The following is a 17,775-nucleotide window of genomic DNA, read 5'->3' as shown; positions in this document are numbered from 1 at the left end:
AGAGTTCAGAGAAGGGCAACCAAACTGATAAGAGCCTCAATTCCGCTATGAGGAAAGATTAGAGGAACTGAGTTTCTCTCTTGTGAAGAGGAGCTTAAGGGGGATATGATTAACATGTATAAATACATAAGTGGTCCGTATAGAGTACTTGGTGTTGAGTTATTCACTTTAAGGTCATCAGAGGACAAGGGGGCACTCTTTATGTCTAGAGGACAAATACGGAAAGGTTTCTTCACAGTAAGAGCTGTGAAAATGTGGAATAGACTCCCTCCGGAGGTGGTTCTGGCCAGCTTAGTAGATTAGGTGGTTTAAAAAAGGCATAGATTTTTTCCTTAATGTACATACTATAACTGGATACTGACATTTTATAGGTAAAGCTTATCCAGGGAAAATCCGATTCCCTCACTGGTGCCAATGGTGCTTCAACAAAGTATTGAGCAAAGAATGTGAATAAGTCTCACGTCTCTCCTGACGTCAGCGGGGAATTCTCACCCCCGCTCACCTCTCTTCTGATCTGATAGCTACAGTCAGCGGGCAGGTTGAGAATTCTCCGCTGACGTGAGAAGAGAGAGGCAAGCCGGGCAGTCACATGAGCGGCATGTATTGTACGCAAACTGAGAAATGAGGTATGAAGCTGCATATTTTTTAAAAAGCACATACAGCGGGGCACTTAATTGATTGTAACACGGGATTTCTTAAAACACAGTAATTTTTAACAGTAAGAGTACAAATGTGTTTGTACTCTACTTACACCTCATACACGCTCCATGCTGATGGTTCCCCGGCTTCCCCTTTGCACATTCAACTGTGTTAGCTCCTAGTGTGCTGGAAGGTGCAAACAGGAAAGCCAGGGAATGGTCAGCACGTACAGGGAGCTTCACAGGACTGTTTGTCAGCTGTGGATTGTAATCCCTCCTGACCTCTTTTAGCAGTGTGTGTGAATGCCTGTACCCTGTAGTGCACCGGATTAGTTCACTTTTTAAGGGAGTGAGGTTATTTTAAATTCAAAGTGGAGTTCCAGTCAATTCTTTGTTTAAAAGTCAGCAGCTACAAAAATAAGTATCTTCTGACTTTTAATAAAAAGACACTCACCTGTCCCACAATCCAACGATGTGGCCACCCAAACCCTCCCTTCTCTCCCCCTGCCTGTCCACGGCGCTGGCAATACTACTGTGGGCATCCGGCTGTGGCAGCTTGCAGCTTCACAGCCGGGTGCGCATGTCTCACTGCGCTGTCCTTCATAGCCGGGCAATCTACTGTGACCTGTGATGTGTACCAGAAGATTGCAGGGAGTAAGGGCTGCCTAGGTGGCCCAAGCGGAAGTGGGAGCTCATCGGTAATCATTATGCATCGTGGAATCGAATCCTGTTGTTGACCAGATAATCGTAATCGAATTGTGAGACCAGTGAAGATGCGCACCTCTAATTACAACGGTACAAACAAATGGCCACACCCCACACCTATAACTGGCCTTTGCAGTAAGGAGCACACGGAAAGGGTGTCGCATGTCAAACGAAAATTCAGGACCTGGACGACTTGCCATAATTGATGGAACCATGAATTCTGCGCTCTACCAGAAAATCCTGAAGGAGAATATCCAGCCACCAGTTTGTAACCTCAGTCCCAAGCACACTTGGGTTATGCAGCAGGACAATGATCCGAAACACACTAGCAAGTCCACCTCAGAATGTCTCCGAAAAAAAAAAAATTAAGGTTTCAGAGTGGTCTAGTCAAAGTCCAGACTTAAATCAGATTTAGATGCTGTGGCATGACCTTAAACAGGCCATTCATGCTAGCAAAACTTCCAATGAGGCTGAATTAAAACAATTCTGCAAAGAGTGTGCCAAAATACCTCCACACCGATGTGAAAGACTTATTGGTAGTTATCACAAACGTTTGATTGCAGTTGTTGCCACCAAGAGTCGCACAGCCAGTTATTAGGTTTAGGGGCAATTACCTTTTCACATGGGCCTATGCAGGTTTGGACAGCTTTTTCCCCTTGTTAGATTAAATCATCATTTTAAAAATTGCACTTTGTATCTAAAGAAGAGAATAAAGTAGAAAAAACAGATGAATAAAGTGATAGTGCAAGGAAGGCAGGGTGGTAAAGAGGCTTGTTCAAACAAGTGGGAGCAATTGTAGGATTGATAAGTGATTAAGTATATTTATACACAGGCTCTAGGAATCCAGCAGAGACCTGTTACTGACCTGGAAATTTCAAACTGAGCATATGAGGAAAACAAATATAAGTAGAGGCTAACTTCAGTGTAGTCCTCTTGTCAAAATGTTAAGCAGATTCAGAGATATGTACAGTTGAATTATGTACTTGGGCTCGGTCCACATACAGTCAGGTCCATAAATATTGGGACATCAACACAATTCTAATCTTTTTGGCTCTTTAAAGCACCACAATGGATTTGAAATGAAACAAACAAGATGGGCTTTAACTGCAGACTTTCAGCTTTAATTTGAGGGTATTTACATCCAAATCAGGTGAAGAGTGTAGGAATTACAACAGTTTGTATATGTGCCTCCCACTTTTTAAGGGACCAAAAGTAATGGGACATTTGGCTGCTCAGCTGCTCCATGGCCAGGTGTGTGTTATCCTATTTACAAGGAGCAGATAAAAGGTCCAGAGTTCATTTCAATTGTGCTATTTGCCTTTGGAATCTGTTGCTGTCAACTCTCAATATGAGATCCAAAGAGCTGTCACTATCAGTGAAACAAGCTGTCATTAAGCTGAAAAAACAAAACACACCCATCAGAGAGATAGCAAAAACATTAGGTGTGGTCAAATCAACTGTTTGGAACATCCTTAAAGAAAGAACACACCGGTGAGCTCGGCAACACCGGAAGATCACGGTAAACAACTGTGGTGAATTCTTTCCCTGGTGAAGAAAACACCGTTCACAACAGTTGGCCAGATCAAGAACACTCTCCAGGAGGTAGGTGTGCGTGTCAGTCAACAATCAAAAGAAGACTTCACCAGAGTGAATACAGAGGGTTCACCACAAGATGTAAACCATTGGTGAGCCTCAAAAACAGGAAGGCCAGATTAGAGTTTGCCAAACAACATCTAAAAAAGCCTTCACAGTTCTGGAACAACATCCTATGGACAGATGAGACCAGGATCAACTTGTACCAGAGTGATGGGAAGAGAAGAGTATGGCGAAGGAAAGGAACTGCTTATGATCCAAAGCATACCACCTCATTAGTGAAGTATGGTGGTGGTAGTGTCATGGCGTGGGCATGTATGGCTGCCAATGGAACTGGTTCTCTTGTATTCATTGATGATGTGACTACTGACAAAAGCAGCAGGATGAATTCTGAAGTGTTTTGGGCAATATTATCTGTTCATATTCACCAAATGCTTCAGAACTCATTGGACGGTGCTTCACAGTGCAGATGGACAATGACCCGAAGCATACTGTGAAAGCAACCGAAGAGTTTAAGGGGAAGAAGTGGAGTGTTTTGCAATGGCCAAGTCAATCACCTGACCTGAATCCGATTTGAGCATGCATTTCACTTGCTGAAGACAAAACTGAAGGGAAAATGCCCCAAGAATAAGCAGGAACTGAAGACAGTTGCAGTAGAGGCCTGGCAGAGCATCACCAGGGATGAAACCTAGCGTCTGGTGATGTCTGTGCGTTCCAGACTTAAGGCTGTTATTGACTGCAAAGGATTTGCAACCAAGTATTAAAAAGTGAAAGTTTGACGGATGATTGTTAATCTGTCCCATTACTTTTGGTCCCTTAAAAAGTGTGAGGCACATATCCAAACTGTTATAATTCCTACACCGTTCACCTTATTTGGATGTAAATACCCTCAAGTTAAAGCTGAAAGTCTAGTTAAAACACGTCTTGTTCGTTTCATTTCAAATCCATTGTGGTAGTGTATAGAGCCAAAAAGATTAGTATTGTGTCATGTCCCAATATTTATGGACCTGAATGTATATGTGAATTGGATGCTTTTAGAACCGAATTCGATGTGCCTACCATGTGAACCGGACCGGCTTGCAATGATGCCGGTTCAAACATGTCTGAGACGGCTGTGGTCCTTTATAAAAAGAAAAGAAAAGCCCTGTGTGATTTCAGGTCCAGTTCAAGTGCGAATTCAAGTGCGAATTTAAACCTGAACCAGTGAACAAAACCGCACGGGACTCCTTTTTAAAAATGGACTGCAAATCGCAGCCCGACATGTGTGAACTTAGCCTTAGAGTGAACCCGTGCTTTACCCATGGATTTTGTTTTTTGCTCCTGCAGCTAAATGGAACAGCAAGGGAATAGCGGGAAAGGGGGAGTATGTACTCCTAGGGAAGGGGGATCAAAGTAGCCTGTTTCTTTGCCTTCCTTAAGGAATAACAGGTTTGTTTGGTACCAGCTCCTAAGGCCAAATTTTGATTGATCATATTACACGCTAACAATTCAAAAACATAACATTTTTTGTGTAATTTTTCAGTCAAGTTAAAAAAAAAAAAAAAACATATTTAAACTTACATTAGCGAAGTTGTGTTTTTCACATCTCCATTTGTGAATTTTTACAATCCTTTCCCCAAAGGTGGAAATTACAGCTACATGAATTGACCAAACTTCCAGCATTTGCACGCGTGGTATCGGCCGGAAATCTCCTGAGTCATGTTGGTCACACCATATTAGGAATGAACACCGTACAGTTATATATGAAGGTACCAGGCAGCAGAACACCAGGTTTGTGCTATAACTTGGTTTCAGAAACAACAGTTTAAACTTTTTGCTATAAGAAACCATATTCTGAAATCATTCGAACTTTGAACTAAAGGAAAACTCTTTTTACCATCTGATTAGCAGTAAGCACACTCTCACTCTCTCGCGCTGGCTCGCTCTCACTCGCTCTCTCTGGCTCTCTCTCCCTAAAGGCTCGTACACAAGATACGGAAATCAGAAGTAAAATTTTGTCCGAAAGATCTGCCGATTTTCGGATAGTTAGTATGGTTCTTTTGACAGCCGATTCCAGTTTTTCCTCAGACAAAAGCTGGATGTGCAGATTATAAAATGTCGGATGTGAACTCAACGTCCGATTTTCGTTTAAGCGGAAGACTATACATGCTCAAACAAAAGAATACATACAAAACTAGTCAACATATTACGTCACTTCTGAAGTTGTTTTCTGCCGTACGAGAATTTTCGTATGGTGAGTTACCTCTTCACTTTTGACATGAGACTAGCATGCAACAAAAACGGACGTTCGGTCGTCCGAAAATCTGATCGTGTGTACGAGGCTTTACACACACACTCTCTCACGCACTCGCACAAAAGCCGCACTCGCACAAACATACACTTGCACCCACACTCGCACAAACGCGCACCCACACTCGCACAAACGCGCACTCGCACCCACACTCGCACAAACGCGCACCCACACTCGCACCCATTGGCCAGTTTTCAGTTCAGGAGCAGTAACTGCTTGATTTTGTTTTTCTATTTAACATAAGCCAATGTGAATTTTGCATTTGGTTATGACTACAGTATCTTTCCGCTCTACTAGGTATATTTTATTTGCTGATATATTAATACTCAACTTTAAATGATACCGTTTATTTAAAAAACTGCCAAAAATGATAATATCATTTTTGTTACCTTCATTTAGGTCATCAAGAGAACAATAATTTTTGCTCTGTGAATATAAATATTGGGCCTGGAGATTGTGAATGGTTTGTGGTCCCAGAGTCATACTGGTGTGTGATGAATGACTTTTGTGAAAAGTAAGTATTACCCTTTGAAACAGACTATAAAAGTAATGTTGTCCTGATGAAGAATTACAGAGGCTGCCATTGCCAACCTTCATACTGAAATCAGTAGCTATCTGGCTGCTATGCCTATTTGATAGTGCTGACTGCTGACCACTGGCTGTTCAGGTATCACACGCTGCATTATGAAAGCCATGGTCATATGCTCCCCATATCTGGGAGATACTAGAACTACCTCTGTGTGCCAACAGGTGAACTGAGGTAGTGGAGGAAAGTCTAGAAGAAAAACACAAGTATCAATGTTTGACAGTTTGGGACAGAACCGGGTTGCTGGACCGCAGGCAAAGTATAGGTTTACCTGTAAAAGGTGTAAGGCTGGACACACTCATTATTTTCGGTTGGACTTTCCTGAAACTAATATATTTATTTAATATTGGAGACCTAGAAAAGTGACGGCAGAAAAAAGACCAAGTGGTCTATTGAGTCAAAATTTTTTATTTTTTATTTATTTTATTTTTCATCTGAGTATAGTTCTGTTTGTTTATGGTCATGCCCCTGTGTCCTTGATCTTGGTTTCATATTGAAAATACTGCTCTCTTGAACCATATTCATCCCACTTGTATTTAAAGCTTGGTCTTGCCCATGTCTTCTCTTTCCCCTCTTTCATCGAGACGGTACATATTAAGTTCTTGAAGTCACTCGCGATATGTTTTATCCCTCAGACCTGTCACCATTTTTGTTGCCCATCTCTGGACTCCTTCTGTCTCATATCTTTTTGTAAGTAAGGTCTCCAGAACTGGACACCGTATTCTAAATAATGTCTATATAGGGAAATCGGGACCTCCTTCCTCCTACTGATGATGCATCCTAGAACCACATTGATGCACATTCACTTGAAACATTTACATTTTTCCAAAATGTAAACAAAAATGTGCCTTCTATACATCAACAAGTTTGCTGTAAAATGTAGGAGAGCACATATGTATTGCCTAAGTCACAAAAACTTTAGTTCTACATTTGTAATCATATCTGCATGGGGTCCAATTTTATTCATTACATATGCAGGTTCTGTTTCTTGCATTGCAAAGCTACAATATCTTTACTGCTTTTCTGACCATGCACGTCCATGGGTTGAACCACTACTGTAAAAGGGGACTGAGGACACTAATGTGAATGGAAAACTGTGATTTGGGGGGGGGTGATGTGCAGGGGGACTGAGGACACTGATATACCGTATTTATCGGCATATAACACGCACTTTTTTCCCCTGAAAATCGGGAAAATCGTGGGTGCGTGTTATAGGCCCATCCCCGCCAATTTTGTGTGATCGGAGCGAATGCTGCGATCGCCGCCGACTTACACAGCTGTCTGTAAATTCAAATATGGCGCTGGGACTGCAGGGACTCGGCGGAGCCGAGATACACATACCTGAGAGTCCTCGGCTTTTCTCGGCGCAGCTTACAGTCCCGCCCAGTCCTGCCATTGGACCTGTGTGATGTCCATCATAGGGCGGGACTGGGCAGAACTGTAAGCAGCACCGAGAAAAGCCGAGGACTCTCGGGTATGTGTATCTTGGCTCCGCTGAGTCCCTGCAGTCTCGGCGCCATATTTAAATTTATACACAGCTGTGTATGTCGGCAGGGATCGCTGCACTGACATGGCAAGGCTGCACTGGACACTGGGGCAAGGCTGCACTGGACACTGGGGCAAGGCTGCACTGGACACTGGGGCAAGGCTGCACTGGACACTGGGGCAAGGCTGCACTGGACACTGGGGCAAGGCTGCACTGGACACTGGGGCAAGGCTGCACTGGACACTGGGGCAAGGCTGCACTGGACACTGGGGCAAGGCTGCACTGGACACTGGGGCAAGGCTGCACTGGACACTGGGGCAAGGCTGCACTGGACACTGGGGCAAGGCTGCACTGACAAGGCTGCAGATGGACACCGATAACGCTGCATTAATGGGCATTTTAATGTAAGTTTTTCTTCCTTAAACTTTACTCCTAAAAGTTTTTTCCCTTAAAATTCCCTCCTAAACTTGGGGTGCGTGTTATACGCCAGTGCGTGTTATACGCCGATAAATACGGTAAATTAGATTGTGATAGAAGAGGGGATCTCTGTGAACTTTGTTTCAGTACCCCTGCTTTATATAAAAGATTGCGCAACTTGACTTAAATTATGAGTATTTTTTTTTTTTTTTTAAGTTTTGAATAAGATTGCAGAGGGGATTAGAACACTTATCAGTTTTTTTTGCGGTTTGTGCCCCCATTAACTGCTTGCCAACCAGCGCACGCCGATTTACGTCAGAAATGGCACTGGTGGGCAAAAGGGCGTACAGGTATGTCCCATTTAAGAAGCGGTGCTGCAGGCGCATGCGCGCCGCGGTCTCTGTGGCCGCGGGTCCCGCAGACTCTGTCTGCCGGGTGCCCGCGATCTTGTCACAGAGAGGTAGAACGGGGAGATGCTTTTGTAAACAAAGCATTTCCCGTTCTGCCTAGTGACAGGACAGAGATCACTGCTCTGTCTTCGAGAGCAGTGATCTCTGTCATATGAGGTGTAGCCCTTCCCCCCCACAGAATCACTCCCTAGGACACACTTTACCCCTTCACCGCCCCCTAGTGGTTAACCCCTTCACTGCCAGTGTCATTTACACAGTAATCAATGCATTTTTATAGCACTGATCGCTGTATAAATGACAATGGTCCCAAAATAGTGTCAGAAGTGTCCGATCTGTCTGCCATAATGTCGCAGTCCCGATAAAATATCGCAGATCGTCGCCGTTACTAATAAAAAAATTAAAAATAAAAATGCCATAAGACTATCCCTTATTTTGTAGACGCTATAAATTTTGCGCAAACCAATCAATATACACTTATTGCGCTGTTTTTCTTTTTTTTTTTTTTACCAAAATTATGTAGAATACATATCGGCCTAAACTGAAGAAAACATTTTTTTTAATATATTTTTGGGGGATATTTATTATAGCAAAAAGTAAAATATATTGCTTTTTTTTTTTTTTTCAAAATTGACGTTTTTTTTCTTTGTTTATAGCGCAAAAAATAAAAATCGAAGAGGCGCTCAAATACCACCAAAAGAAAGCTCTGTTTGTGGGGAAAAAAAGGATGTCAATTTTGTTTGGGTACAACATTGCACGACCGCGCAATTGTCAGTTAAAGCGACGCAGTGCCAAGGGGGTAAATTCTTCCGGGGCTAAAGCAGTTAAGGAGATCCACTCTCTCCATTTTGTCCTGTTTCTATGGGACAGGAATTGAAGGGAAATCTCCACAATGGGACACAGGTGGCAAAAAAAAAAAATAATCTGACAGGTTATAACCCTTCCTTGCTCTATCCAAAATGAAAAAGTTTTGTCTATAGTTCTATTTTAAACCCTGTACAAACACTTTTACCTACAGGTAAGTCTATATTAAGGCTTACCTGTTTGTGCTGGAAATATCTCCTAAACCTCCATAGTTTAGGAGATATTTACAAAAAAAAGCGCGCCGATGACTAGGGCGAATGCGCACTTTAGAAAGGGCAGATCGTGCCATTTCTAATATGGGTCATGCCGTGACTGGCGGCTTCCGCTCGCATGCACGAGAGTGACGTCACGCTACTCCGGCCAGTCAGATCCGGAGTTCGTGGCCCCGGAAGAGGAGTGAAGATGGATGCTCACTGCTAGTGGGGACAGCGGTGGCATCGCAGGCTTCGGTTTCAGGTAAGTGACACATAATGGGCTACTATGCGATACATAGTAGCCCATTATGCTTTACCTTTGCAGGGAAATAAAGAGGAAGTAAAACCCACCGGGGTTTACTTCCTCTTTAAAGGCTGTCTTTACACTTGTAAGTGCAGCTCTGCAACCAGCTATTGCAATTTAGAGCAATGAACAGCCAATCACGAGCTTGTATTCCAGAGCAGTGCTTTAACTGAGCAACTAGAAAAGTTACCATCACCTCTATTTTGTGTATGTAATAATCAAAAAATCAATCGGCGCAATCCCCGTGTGAATAATAATCACTAAGTGTTTTCACTACACCTAACAAAATATTACAACTCAAATTAAGTGCTACTCTACTCAATATCCATTAGTGAATAAAACAATGATAGGATGAAATGATACAATGCTAATGACCATATTACAATCATGACCAAACAAACATGTAAATAAAGTCCATAAGAATAGTGAAATAGTGTCTCAAACAATATCTTGATGTGACCAATCAACAAAAGTGATCCACCAGGAAGTGCATAAAAATCCAAATATAGTGCTAGTGCTCGACAACACCAGTGGCCGATCACCTCATATTTTGATCCCAGCTTCACCAGCGGGTCAAAATCGGCAGTTCACCTCAGGGCATGAGAGATTAAGATGGCGTGATGTTGGCGCTCTGGTCTTCTATCAGTCACACGTCTTTTGATTGGCTCGCTGAGCCTCGTTACCTCACCCCAATACTGGATATATGAGGAAAGAAATGACAGAATCTAGTGCTCTCCCTATATATTCAATGAATTGCCCATAAAACAAGGTTAAGACTCCCAAGCATAGCACTTCAAGCCATGCTAGTTGGACAGGCATAAAACATCTGTTTCTTAGACGAGATGGCCGCGATGTGATGTCAGCGTGCAGGCACCGCCCCCTTGTACCTGGAATTACTTGAGTCTGATCCTGGACACACCAAGCAAAAGTATTCCTTCCTGAGAAGGAACCTTCAGGACTTGAGGTTAAAGACACATCCTTTAGTGAGATTCTCCACTAAGGGTTTATGGTAGCCTTTTTTGAGGCTGTTCATCCAAATTAGAGACCTCTCCAAACATTTTGTTGCCCTGGAACAAATGTGCACCTTCTCCCAACTTACTCATGCTCCTATCCTACTAAGCACAGAATTCCATATCTAGCCCAGCCTTAACAGTGGGAAGTCTTTTTATCCTTATCACTGGAAAGGGATAGCAACCAATGCCAATCTTTTCTGGCTAGAGAAGAATATTCCAGTCTCAGTTAATTGTCATCAGTGGAAGCAAAGCTCAAAGCAAGAAGGATTGACTGTGCAACACTGAACCCGCCTTCTGCAGGGACACCCAATCGGGGCAATCAGACAATGCCATGACTGTGGCCTACATCAGCTACCAAAGTAATCCAAATCGGCTCATGGATGGAGACGCGCTGTCCATCAATCTCTGCTGTCCACATTGCAGGAGTGGACAACGTGAAGGTGGTTTACCTCGGCCGTTGCCGCCTGGACCATAGGTATGGGCCTTTCATCTGGACATCTTCAACCCAATATGTCAGATAGGAGGCCCCAGATGTAGATATCCTGGCTTCTAGATTCTACAACTTTACCTCTGTTTATGCCAGGACCAGAGTGCCTCTAGCACTGGCATTGGATGCCTTGATAATCCACTGGTGACAGTTCAGGGTGATCTATGCCTGCCTTCCAGTGCCAAACCTTTTACTGTAACTGGACACTTCTGACAAATGCCTTATTTAAAGCCGTATTTGCTCCAGTGGGGGCTGCTTTACAGCTGACAAATGTGGCTGTAGGCGTGCGCCAAAGCCTTAAGGTCTGGGTCCATCGCATGACGAGAGAGGGGGATCCTACTAATAGAGATATCAAAACAGAAGCCTGAAAAATTTCCCACATGCTTTCAGCTTCTCAGTAGTATACTCCTTGAAGCACTCAATTCGACAACTTCCTCATTTAGGGGTCTTGTCTGTTCACATGTGCAGGATTTTATGACTGAAGCGTTGGTCGTTGGGAGTTACTCTGCAAGAAGCATATGCAAGGATTACCCGTACAAGAGAAATATTTGCTTCTGCTTTGACTTATTACATCCAGAAAGTGACAGGGTGGGTAAGAGTACCCTGTTTCCACTCAGTCCAAGCCTACATTTTAGAAACCTGCTGCTCCAACTACTTTCAAGAAGCATTCCTTTCGCCAGTCTCAGGCCTCTGGCTCCAAGCCCAGTTCGACAAAAAGCCATGAATTCCAAAGCCCTGCAAGCTTGCAGACAAGTCCACTTCCAAATGAAGGGGCGCGGACGTTTGACAGGGGGAGGTTACGATCTGCAACATAATGGCTCATGGTTGCAAGCTGGAATTTCAGAGCTTTTCCTCTTCGTGCCTCATGCTTTGAAACGTTTTCTTAAATCCACAGACAATACCTGTTTTTCATGCTCTTGATCTACTTCTATCACATTCAGTGGTCATTTATTTTCTGGGGGCTGAGAGATTTGGCGGTTTTTACTCAAAACCTTTTCATGCTTTCAAAACTAAGCATTGTTTGCCTCATTCCAGATCTCATGAGACTCAACAAGTTTCTCTGATTCTCATATAAGCACTGCGCTATTGAAAAAAAAAAATATATATATATATATATATATATATATATATATATATATATATATGTGTGTATGTTGCTACTTAAAATGCAAATATTAAAACAATAGGTGAAAAACAATGTAGCGTCAGACTGCACAATCACAGCGCAAAAAAACAAAAATTATTCAAGTGTCCATAACAAAATCAAAAATAATTGCCCATCATAAATATCAACAAAGAATCAATGGTGAAAATAGTGCAACTCTTCATGAAGTGGAAATTTTTGAACACCGTAGATCCTTCACCAAAGTGCACAAGTGCCAATTCACACCCTTAAAGAATGAGGCTTTAGTTTTGTTTTGCGCTACTGTGATTGTGTAGTCTGACACTACATTGTTTTTCACCTTTTTTTTGTTTTATAAGTTTCTCTGTACAGAAGTTCAGGTTGGAGTCGATGCGATCTGTGATGGCCTCATTTCAGGGATTATTTCCATTTTCCATGGGCATCAAGGAAGCTTATCTGCACGTTCTGATCTTTCCTCCTCACGAAATGTTTTTGCGGTGGAGACTACCACTTTCAATTTTGTGACCCTGCCATTTGACCTGTCCACAGCTACCAGAGTGTTTGCTAAGGCCCTGGTCATGGGGCTCTTGCATACCCTGGGTATTTGTATTATAGGATATCTGGACAATTTATGAGGGTTGATACTCTTACAATGTTTTAACAAGTAGATGTGCGAACTGCAGAAGACGCTTCCTTGGTGAGGTTTGCTGATGGCTTTATGAGATTTTAACCTGTTTTGTTTTAGCTTGGGGTCTGTTGGCCTTGTTGCCATTTTACTCTCCCCTCATATTCAGTGCTTTGGGACATCCCTATCATAATGGATGTGAAGATGCCCTGTGTCATGAGATGTATGATAAAGAAAATGGGATCTTTGGTTTGCTTGTAAAATCCTTTTTTGAAGTACACCACAAGGCACAGAAATCCCACCCCTCTTCCTTTTGTGGTTCATGGCTTGAAACAAAAACCGAAACCTTGCTTAGGGAGGGGTTATGCCTAGGAGGGGATTTCCTGATTTTTTCTTTTGCCAGTGTTCAATCACCTGAAGGTGGCAGCATAACACTATCCTAATGCATATTAATATGCCCTGAGAAGTGCTCCAAGAAAAGGTTTACAGGTTAACCAAAAAATCCAATTAAGCACAAGTTCAAGTCTTTTTGATTTGTATGTAAAGTAAGTGTGTTCTTGTTTTCAAAAAGTAATGGGAAAACAAACATTTGTTGACACAAGAATTTAACCTGAAACGTAGTCCCAGTCTGCAGTCCTACCCCCTTTCATTGAATCTGGGGGTTCTTCCCCCTGGAGTGCCCTAAGCATATTTGGAGTTGGTGTGGCTATATGTGATTCTGTCCCCACAGCCACATCATTTAGTGACAAGATATGTGAATGAGTCCCATCTGCCACCAGCCTTTTGCTATACATACAATTACTGCCAAGATATCGGGTGTGATGATAGAAGGCTGATGCAACCTCAAATATGCTGACACTCTAAATGCCTCTGGGCTACAAAAATAATAAAAGAAACCTCTACCAGGAATATGTAGTTGTTCTTGTCCAATCCATCCATTTATAATTACTAGTTCTCAGGTTGTTATGCTGATCCAAATGCTTCTGAGTCACTGGTCCAGAACAAGTATACAAATCATGAGTGCTGACATGTTGACCCAATAAGAGCATGTGGCTATTGAAATCATGAAAGTGGTTGTAAAGGCACAAGGTTTTTTACCTTCATGCATTCTATGTATGAAGTTAAAAAAAAAAAACTTTTGTGTGCACCATCCCCACTAATACCTACCTGAGCCCCCTCTCAATACAACGATGTCCATGAGAGTCTTGTCTCTACGGGGACTTGCACTCCTGATTGGCTTTTGGCAGCAGCTGCTTGCTGTGGGGGCACCCAGCAGGAGGGAGTGGCCAGGTGCGCCGGTGTGGGACCTGAGAAGATAAGGATCCAGACTGTTCTGTGCAAAACCATTCCACAGAGCAGGAAAGTATAACTTTTTTTTTTTTTTTTTGCTTTTCTTTAAAATAGCAGACTTTAATATCCCTTTAAGATATTGGTCAGGCAGCAAACATTTCAGAAGACTGGCATTGGCAGCCTTTGTATTTCTCAAGACAGGATAGGACAACTTTTGTAGCGGTTTTGTCATTGACAAGCATGATTAGTAGTAAAATAGATCATTTGCACCCAGCATGTGCTGCTGATTTATTTTTTTATTTGACTTGGTGGTTTATGACTTAATAGCCTTTATTATCTATATGTGTTTTGCAGAAATAATATAAATTATCTTTTGGGATCTTGGTGGCCCAACCTTGAAGACTTGTATGAAGCAAATGTTCCAGTTTACAGGTTCATTCAAAGACCGGGGGATTTAGTTTGGATAAATGCTGGAACAGTCCATTGGGTTCAGGCAATCGGCTGGTGTAATAACATTGCATGGAATGTTGGCCCTCTTACAGGTTTGTACAATCTTCACATAAGGCTAAACTATTCATGTAAATTAAACTATATAAAAGAAGCAAACCAGTTGCATAGTATAAATGTCTATCTAGATTTAACTTTACTGCACCAGTCCATCCCAATTAGTTTGTCTGGAGTGAATTTTCTGACTTGGGTACAATTGATGTGTTTACTGGTTAGGATTAGTACCTCACTAAATACTTTCACTGTCAATTCCCACATTGCATTGTGATTTTGATGCCATTTTTATGATTTCGTAATTTTCTTTTTTCAGCTTACCAGTATAAGTTAGCTGTGGAAAGGTACGAATGGAACAAATTGCAGTGTGTAAAATCTATAGTACCAATGGTTCATCTCTCTTGGAACATGGCAAGGAACATCAAAGTGTCTGATCCAAAACTCTTCGAAATGATTAAGTAAGTTGTTAGCACTTTCTTCATTGTATTTATATATTTGCCTTTTTCATTCTGTAGTTGTGCTCACTTGTTTAGTTTAAAATTAGAGAACTGAATCTTTTTAGCTTTATAAATTATTCTATACGTGAAACACATAACTTGGTAAACATTTACATTTCCTTTTAACTTTCATTACGGTTTTCCGGTATTTGAAAATGTCTTAAAGTGTTTAGTACCCTAAAAAAAAAAAAAAATTGATCCGGTTTCCTTTAAGAGGCAGGATGGCTCCCCTGGGTGAGCCGTCGTAGCTGTACGTTGGCTCTTTAAGACGCTGTAAGAGGCACGTGCCCGCAGCGTGTCCCAGGAGCTGATGTGAGTGCCTGGCGGGCAATCGCTGTGTAAACACACAAATCCCGCTTCTGTCAGGGGAGAGGAGACAGATTGTGTATTCCTACTAAGTAGTAACACCGATTGGTCTCCTCCCCTAGTCGTCACCCCCCCCCCCACACACACACACACACACTTGGAACACACACACACACACACACACTTGGAACACACACACACACACACACTTGGAACACACACACTTGGAACACACACACACACACTTGGAACACACCTAGGGAACACTGTTAACCCCCTGATCGCCCCCCTAATATTAACCCCTTCCCTGCCAGTGACATTTATACAGTAATCGGTGCATTTTTATAGCACTGATCACGGTATAAATGTCCCTGGTCCCAAAAGTGGACGATTTGTCCACCGCAATATCGCAGTCCCGATAAAAATTTCAGATCGCCACCATTACTAGTAAAAAAATAAAAATGCCTTAAATCTATCCCTTATTTTGTTTACAGCGCAAAAAATAAAAACCGCAGAGGTGATTAAATATCACCAAAAGAAAGCTCTATTTGTGGGGAAAAAAAGGACGTAAATTTTGTTTGGGTACAGCACCGCACAATTGTCAGTTAAAGCGACGCAGTGCTGTATAGAAAAAAAATGGCCTGGTCAGGAAGGGGGTCAATTCTTGGGCTGAAGTGGTTAAAGCATGCATAACAGCACAGTGCTGTCATTTGGCCCCCTGTATAACCTAAAAGAACCTGTCTGATCCTGCCTTGTTCTGCCCGCCCCCTTTAAACTGACCACGGTTTATCAAGGCTGCAGAGCCCTGACACCATGGTCAGTTTACGTGCCTCCTTCATACACAGACCTGCTCTGTCCTCCTCTCCCCCCTCTTCCCTGCCTGTCAGCTCCACACACTGCCCGCCCTCCCCTGCCACTGCTATAGAAACTATAATCTATTAATTCCACCCCCTCTATTGTATAACAATATGTGTCCCAGTGTCTGATCTACATAAAAAGATGCTGGTTTGTACCTTATATCAGAGCGTCTCCTGGCGCTCACGTGACTGCTCAGCTCTCTCCTCCCTTGCTAACATGACATCAGCTGGAGTTCTCAGCCCCTCCCGCTAAAGCTGTCAGCTGGGGAGAGGAGAGAGCTGAGGAGTCTCGTGAGCAACAGGAGACGCTCTGATATAAGGTAGAAATTGGCATCTTTTTTTATATAGATTAGACGCTGGGGCACACATTTGTTATATAACAGAGGGGATGGGATGAATAGATTTTAGTGGCTTAACCACTTTAACAAATTGTCTTTCTAGTGATGAATTCTGAATATTTTCAGCACATTTACCACTCCCACACCGTATACCCCTTATGGACCAGAGTAATTTTTACATTTCCACTATAATCCTGTTAGATTGGTGAAACTTTTGTGATTACTTTGTCCTTTTTTCACCAAGAAGATTGTCTTGGCAAAAATGCCTAATTGTTCATTACAAGATATTTGTGACTACTGGGGTTGTACTGCCATCTTCAGGTGAATGGATACTGGCCAAAAAAGGCACTAATTCCCCACCCAGACATAAAGCCTCCCAGCTGAGCTAAGCCCCAGTTTTTTTCCCAGTGTCCTTAAATGACACTAGACATTAGTCCCCTGTTTTATGGCCTATTTTAAAGACTCGTGATAGTGTGGGAAAAGGCTTCATCTTGATCAGTAGCCTGCAGTCAGTGGCCAAGAGGGGACTGTACCTGGAATCTACATGCGTGAGTGGGGACGGCCTGTAATGTTACCAGTCAGTGCTGGATCCGGCGGGCAGCAGTCTTTGAGCTACTATGTATCTGGTGATCTTGCTAGCAGGGCATTTTACAGGTCAAAGGTAGTGAATCCCCTTTAAGAGTAGTAAAGGCCTTGAAGGGCCTGCAGGGCACATCTGCTGTGAGGGGTGACAATTGGACTTTCTGGCCGTGCAGCATGGACTGCTGAGTGCCTCTGTAGTAGAATGTGTGGCAGTCTTTCCTTAAAAAGAGATCCCTGTGCATTTGGGGTAGTGCTGGCTGATATTTACATGCGGAGAGAGACAGTGTATATAAAAAGTCTACATACCCGTTAAAGTAGGTTTCTGTGGTGTAAAAAAATGAGACAGAGAAATCATTTCAGAACTTTTTCCACCTTTTTAATGTGACCTATAAATTGTAATAATTGGGGATGTAGCTGCATTCAGAATTAAGCAGTTACAGTGGGGATGGAAAGTATTTAGACCCCCTTCAATTTTTCACTCTGTTATATTGCAGCCATTTGCTAAAATCAATTAAGTTCATTTTTTTTCCTCATTAATGTACACACAGCACCCCATATTGACAGAAAAACAGTTGACGTTTTTGCAGATTTATTAAAAAATAAAAACTGAAATATAACATGGTCCTAAGTATTCAGACCCTTTGCTCAGTATTTAGTAGAAGCACCCTTTTG

The 17,775-nt window shown here is 42.5% G+C and overlaps 1 protein-coding gene across 4 annotated transcripts in view; it reads left to right on the top strand.

Moving 5' to 3' along the window:
- Window positions 1-17,775, top strand: part of KDM6A (lysine demethylase 6A) — a 249,491-nt gene that overhangs the window by 216,131 nt on the left and 15,585 nt on the right. For all 4 annotated transcript variants that reach the window (XM_073616273.1, XM_073616271.1, XM_073616272.1 and 1 more), the window contains 4 exons: window positions 4,558-4,706; window positions 5,626-5,740; window positions 14,377-14,564; window positions 14,840-14,981. In XM_073616273.1, the coding sequence (XP_073472374.1) occupies window positions 4,558-4,706; window positions 5,626-5,740; window positions 14,377-14,564; window positions 14,840-14,981 (594 nt within the window). The remainder of the gene's footprint in view (window positions 1-4,557; window positions 4,707-5,625; window positions 5,741-14,376; window positions 14,565-14,839; window positions 14,982-17,775) is intronic.

The sequence above is a fragment of the Aquarana catesbeiana genome, linkage group LG02 (assembly GCF_042186555.1).
Source record: "Aquarana catesbeiana isolate 2022-GZ linkage group LG02, ASM4218655v1, whole genome shotgun sequence".
NCBI lineage: Eukaryota > Metazoa > Chordata > Amphibia > Anura > Ranidae > Aquarana > Aquarana catesbeiana.
The sequence above is the reverse complement of the archived record's forward strand: the minus strand, read 5'-3'. Positions and strand labels throughout refer to the sequence as shown.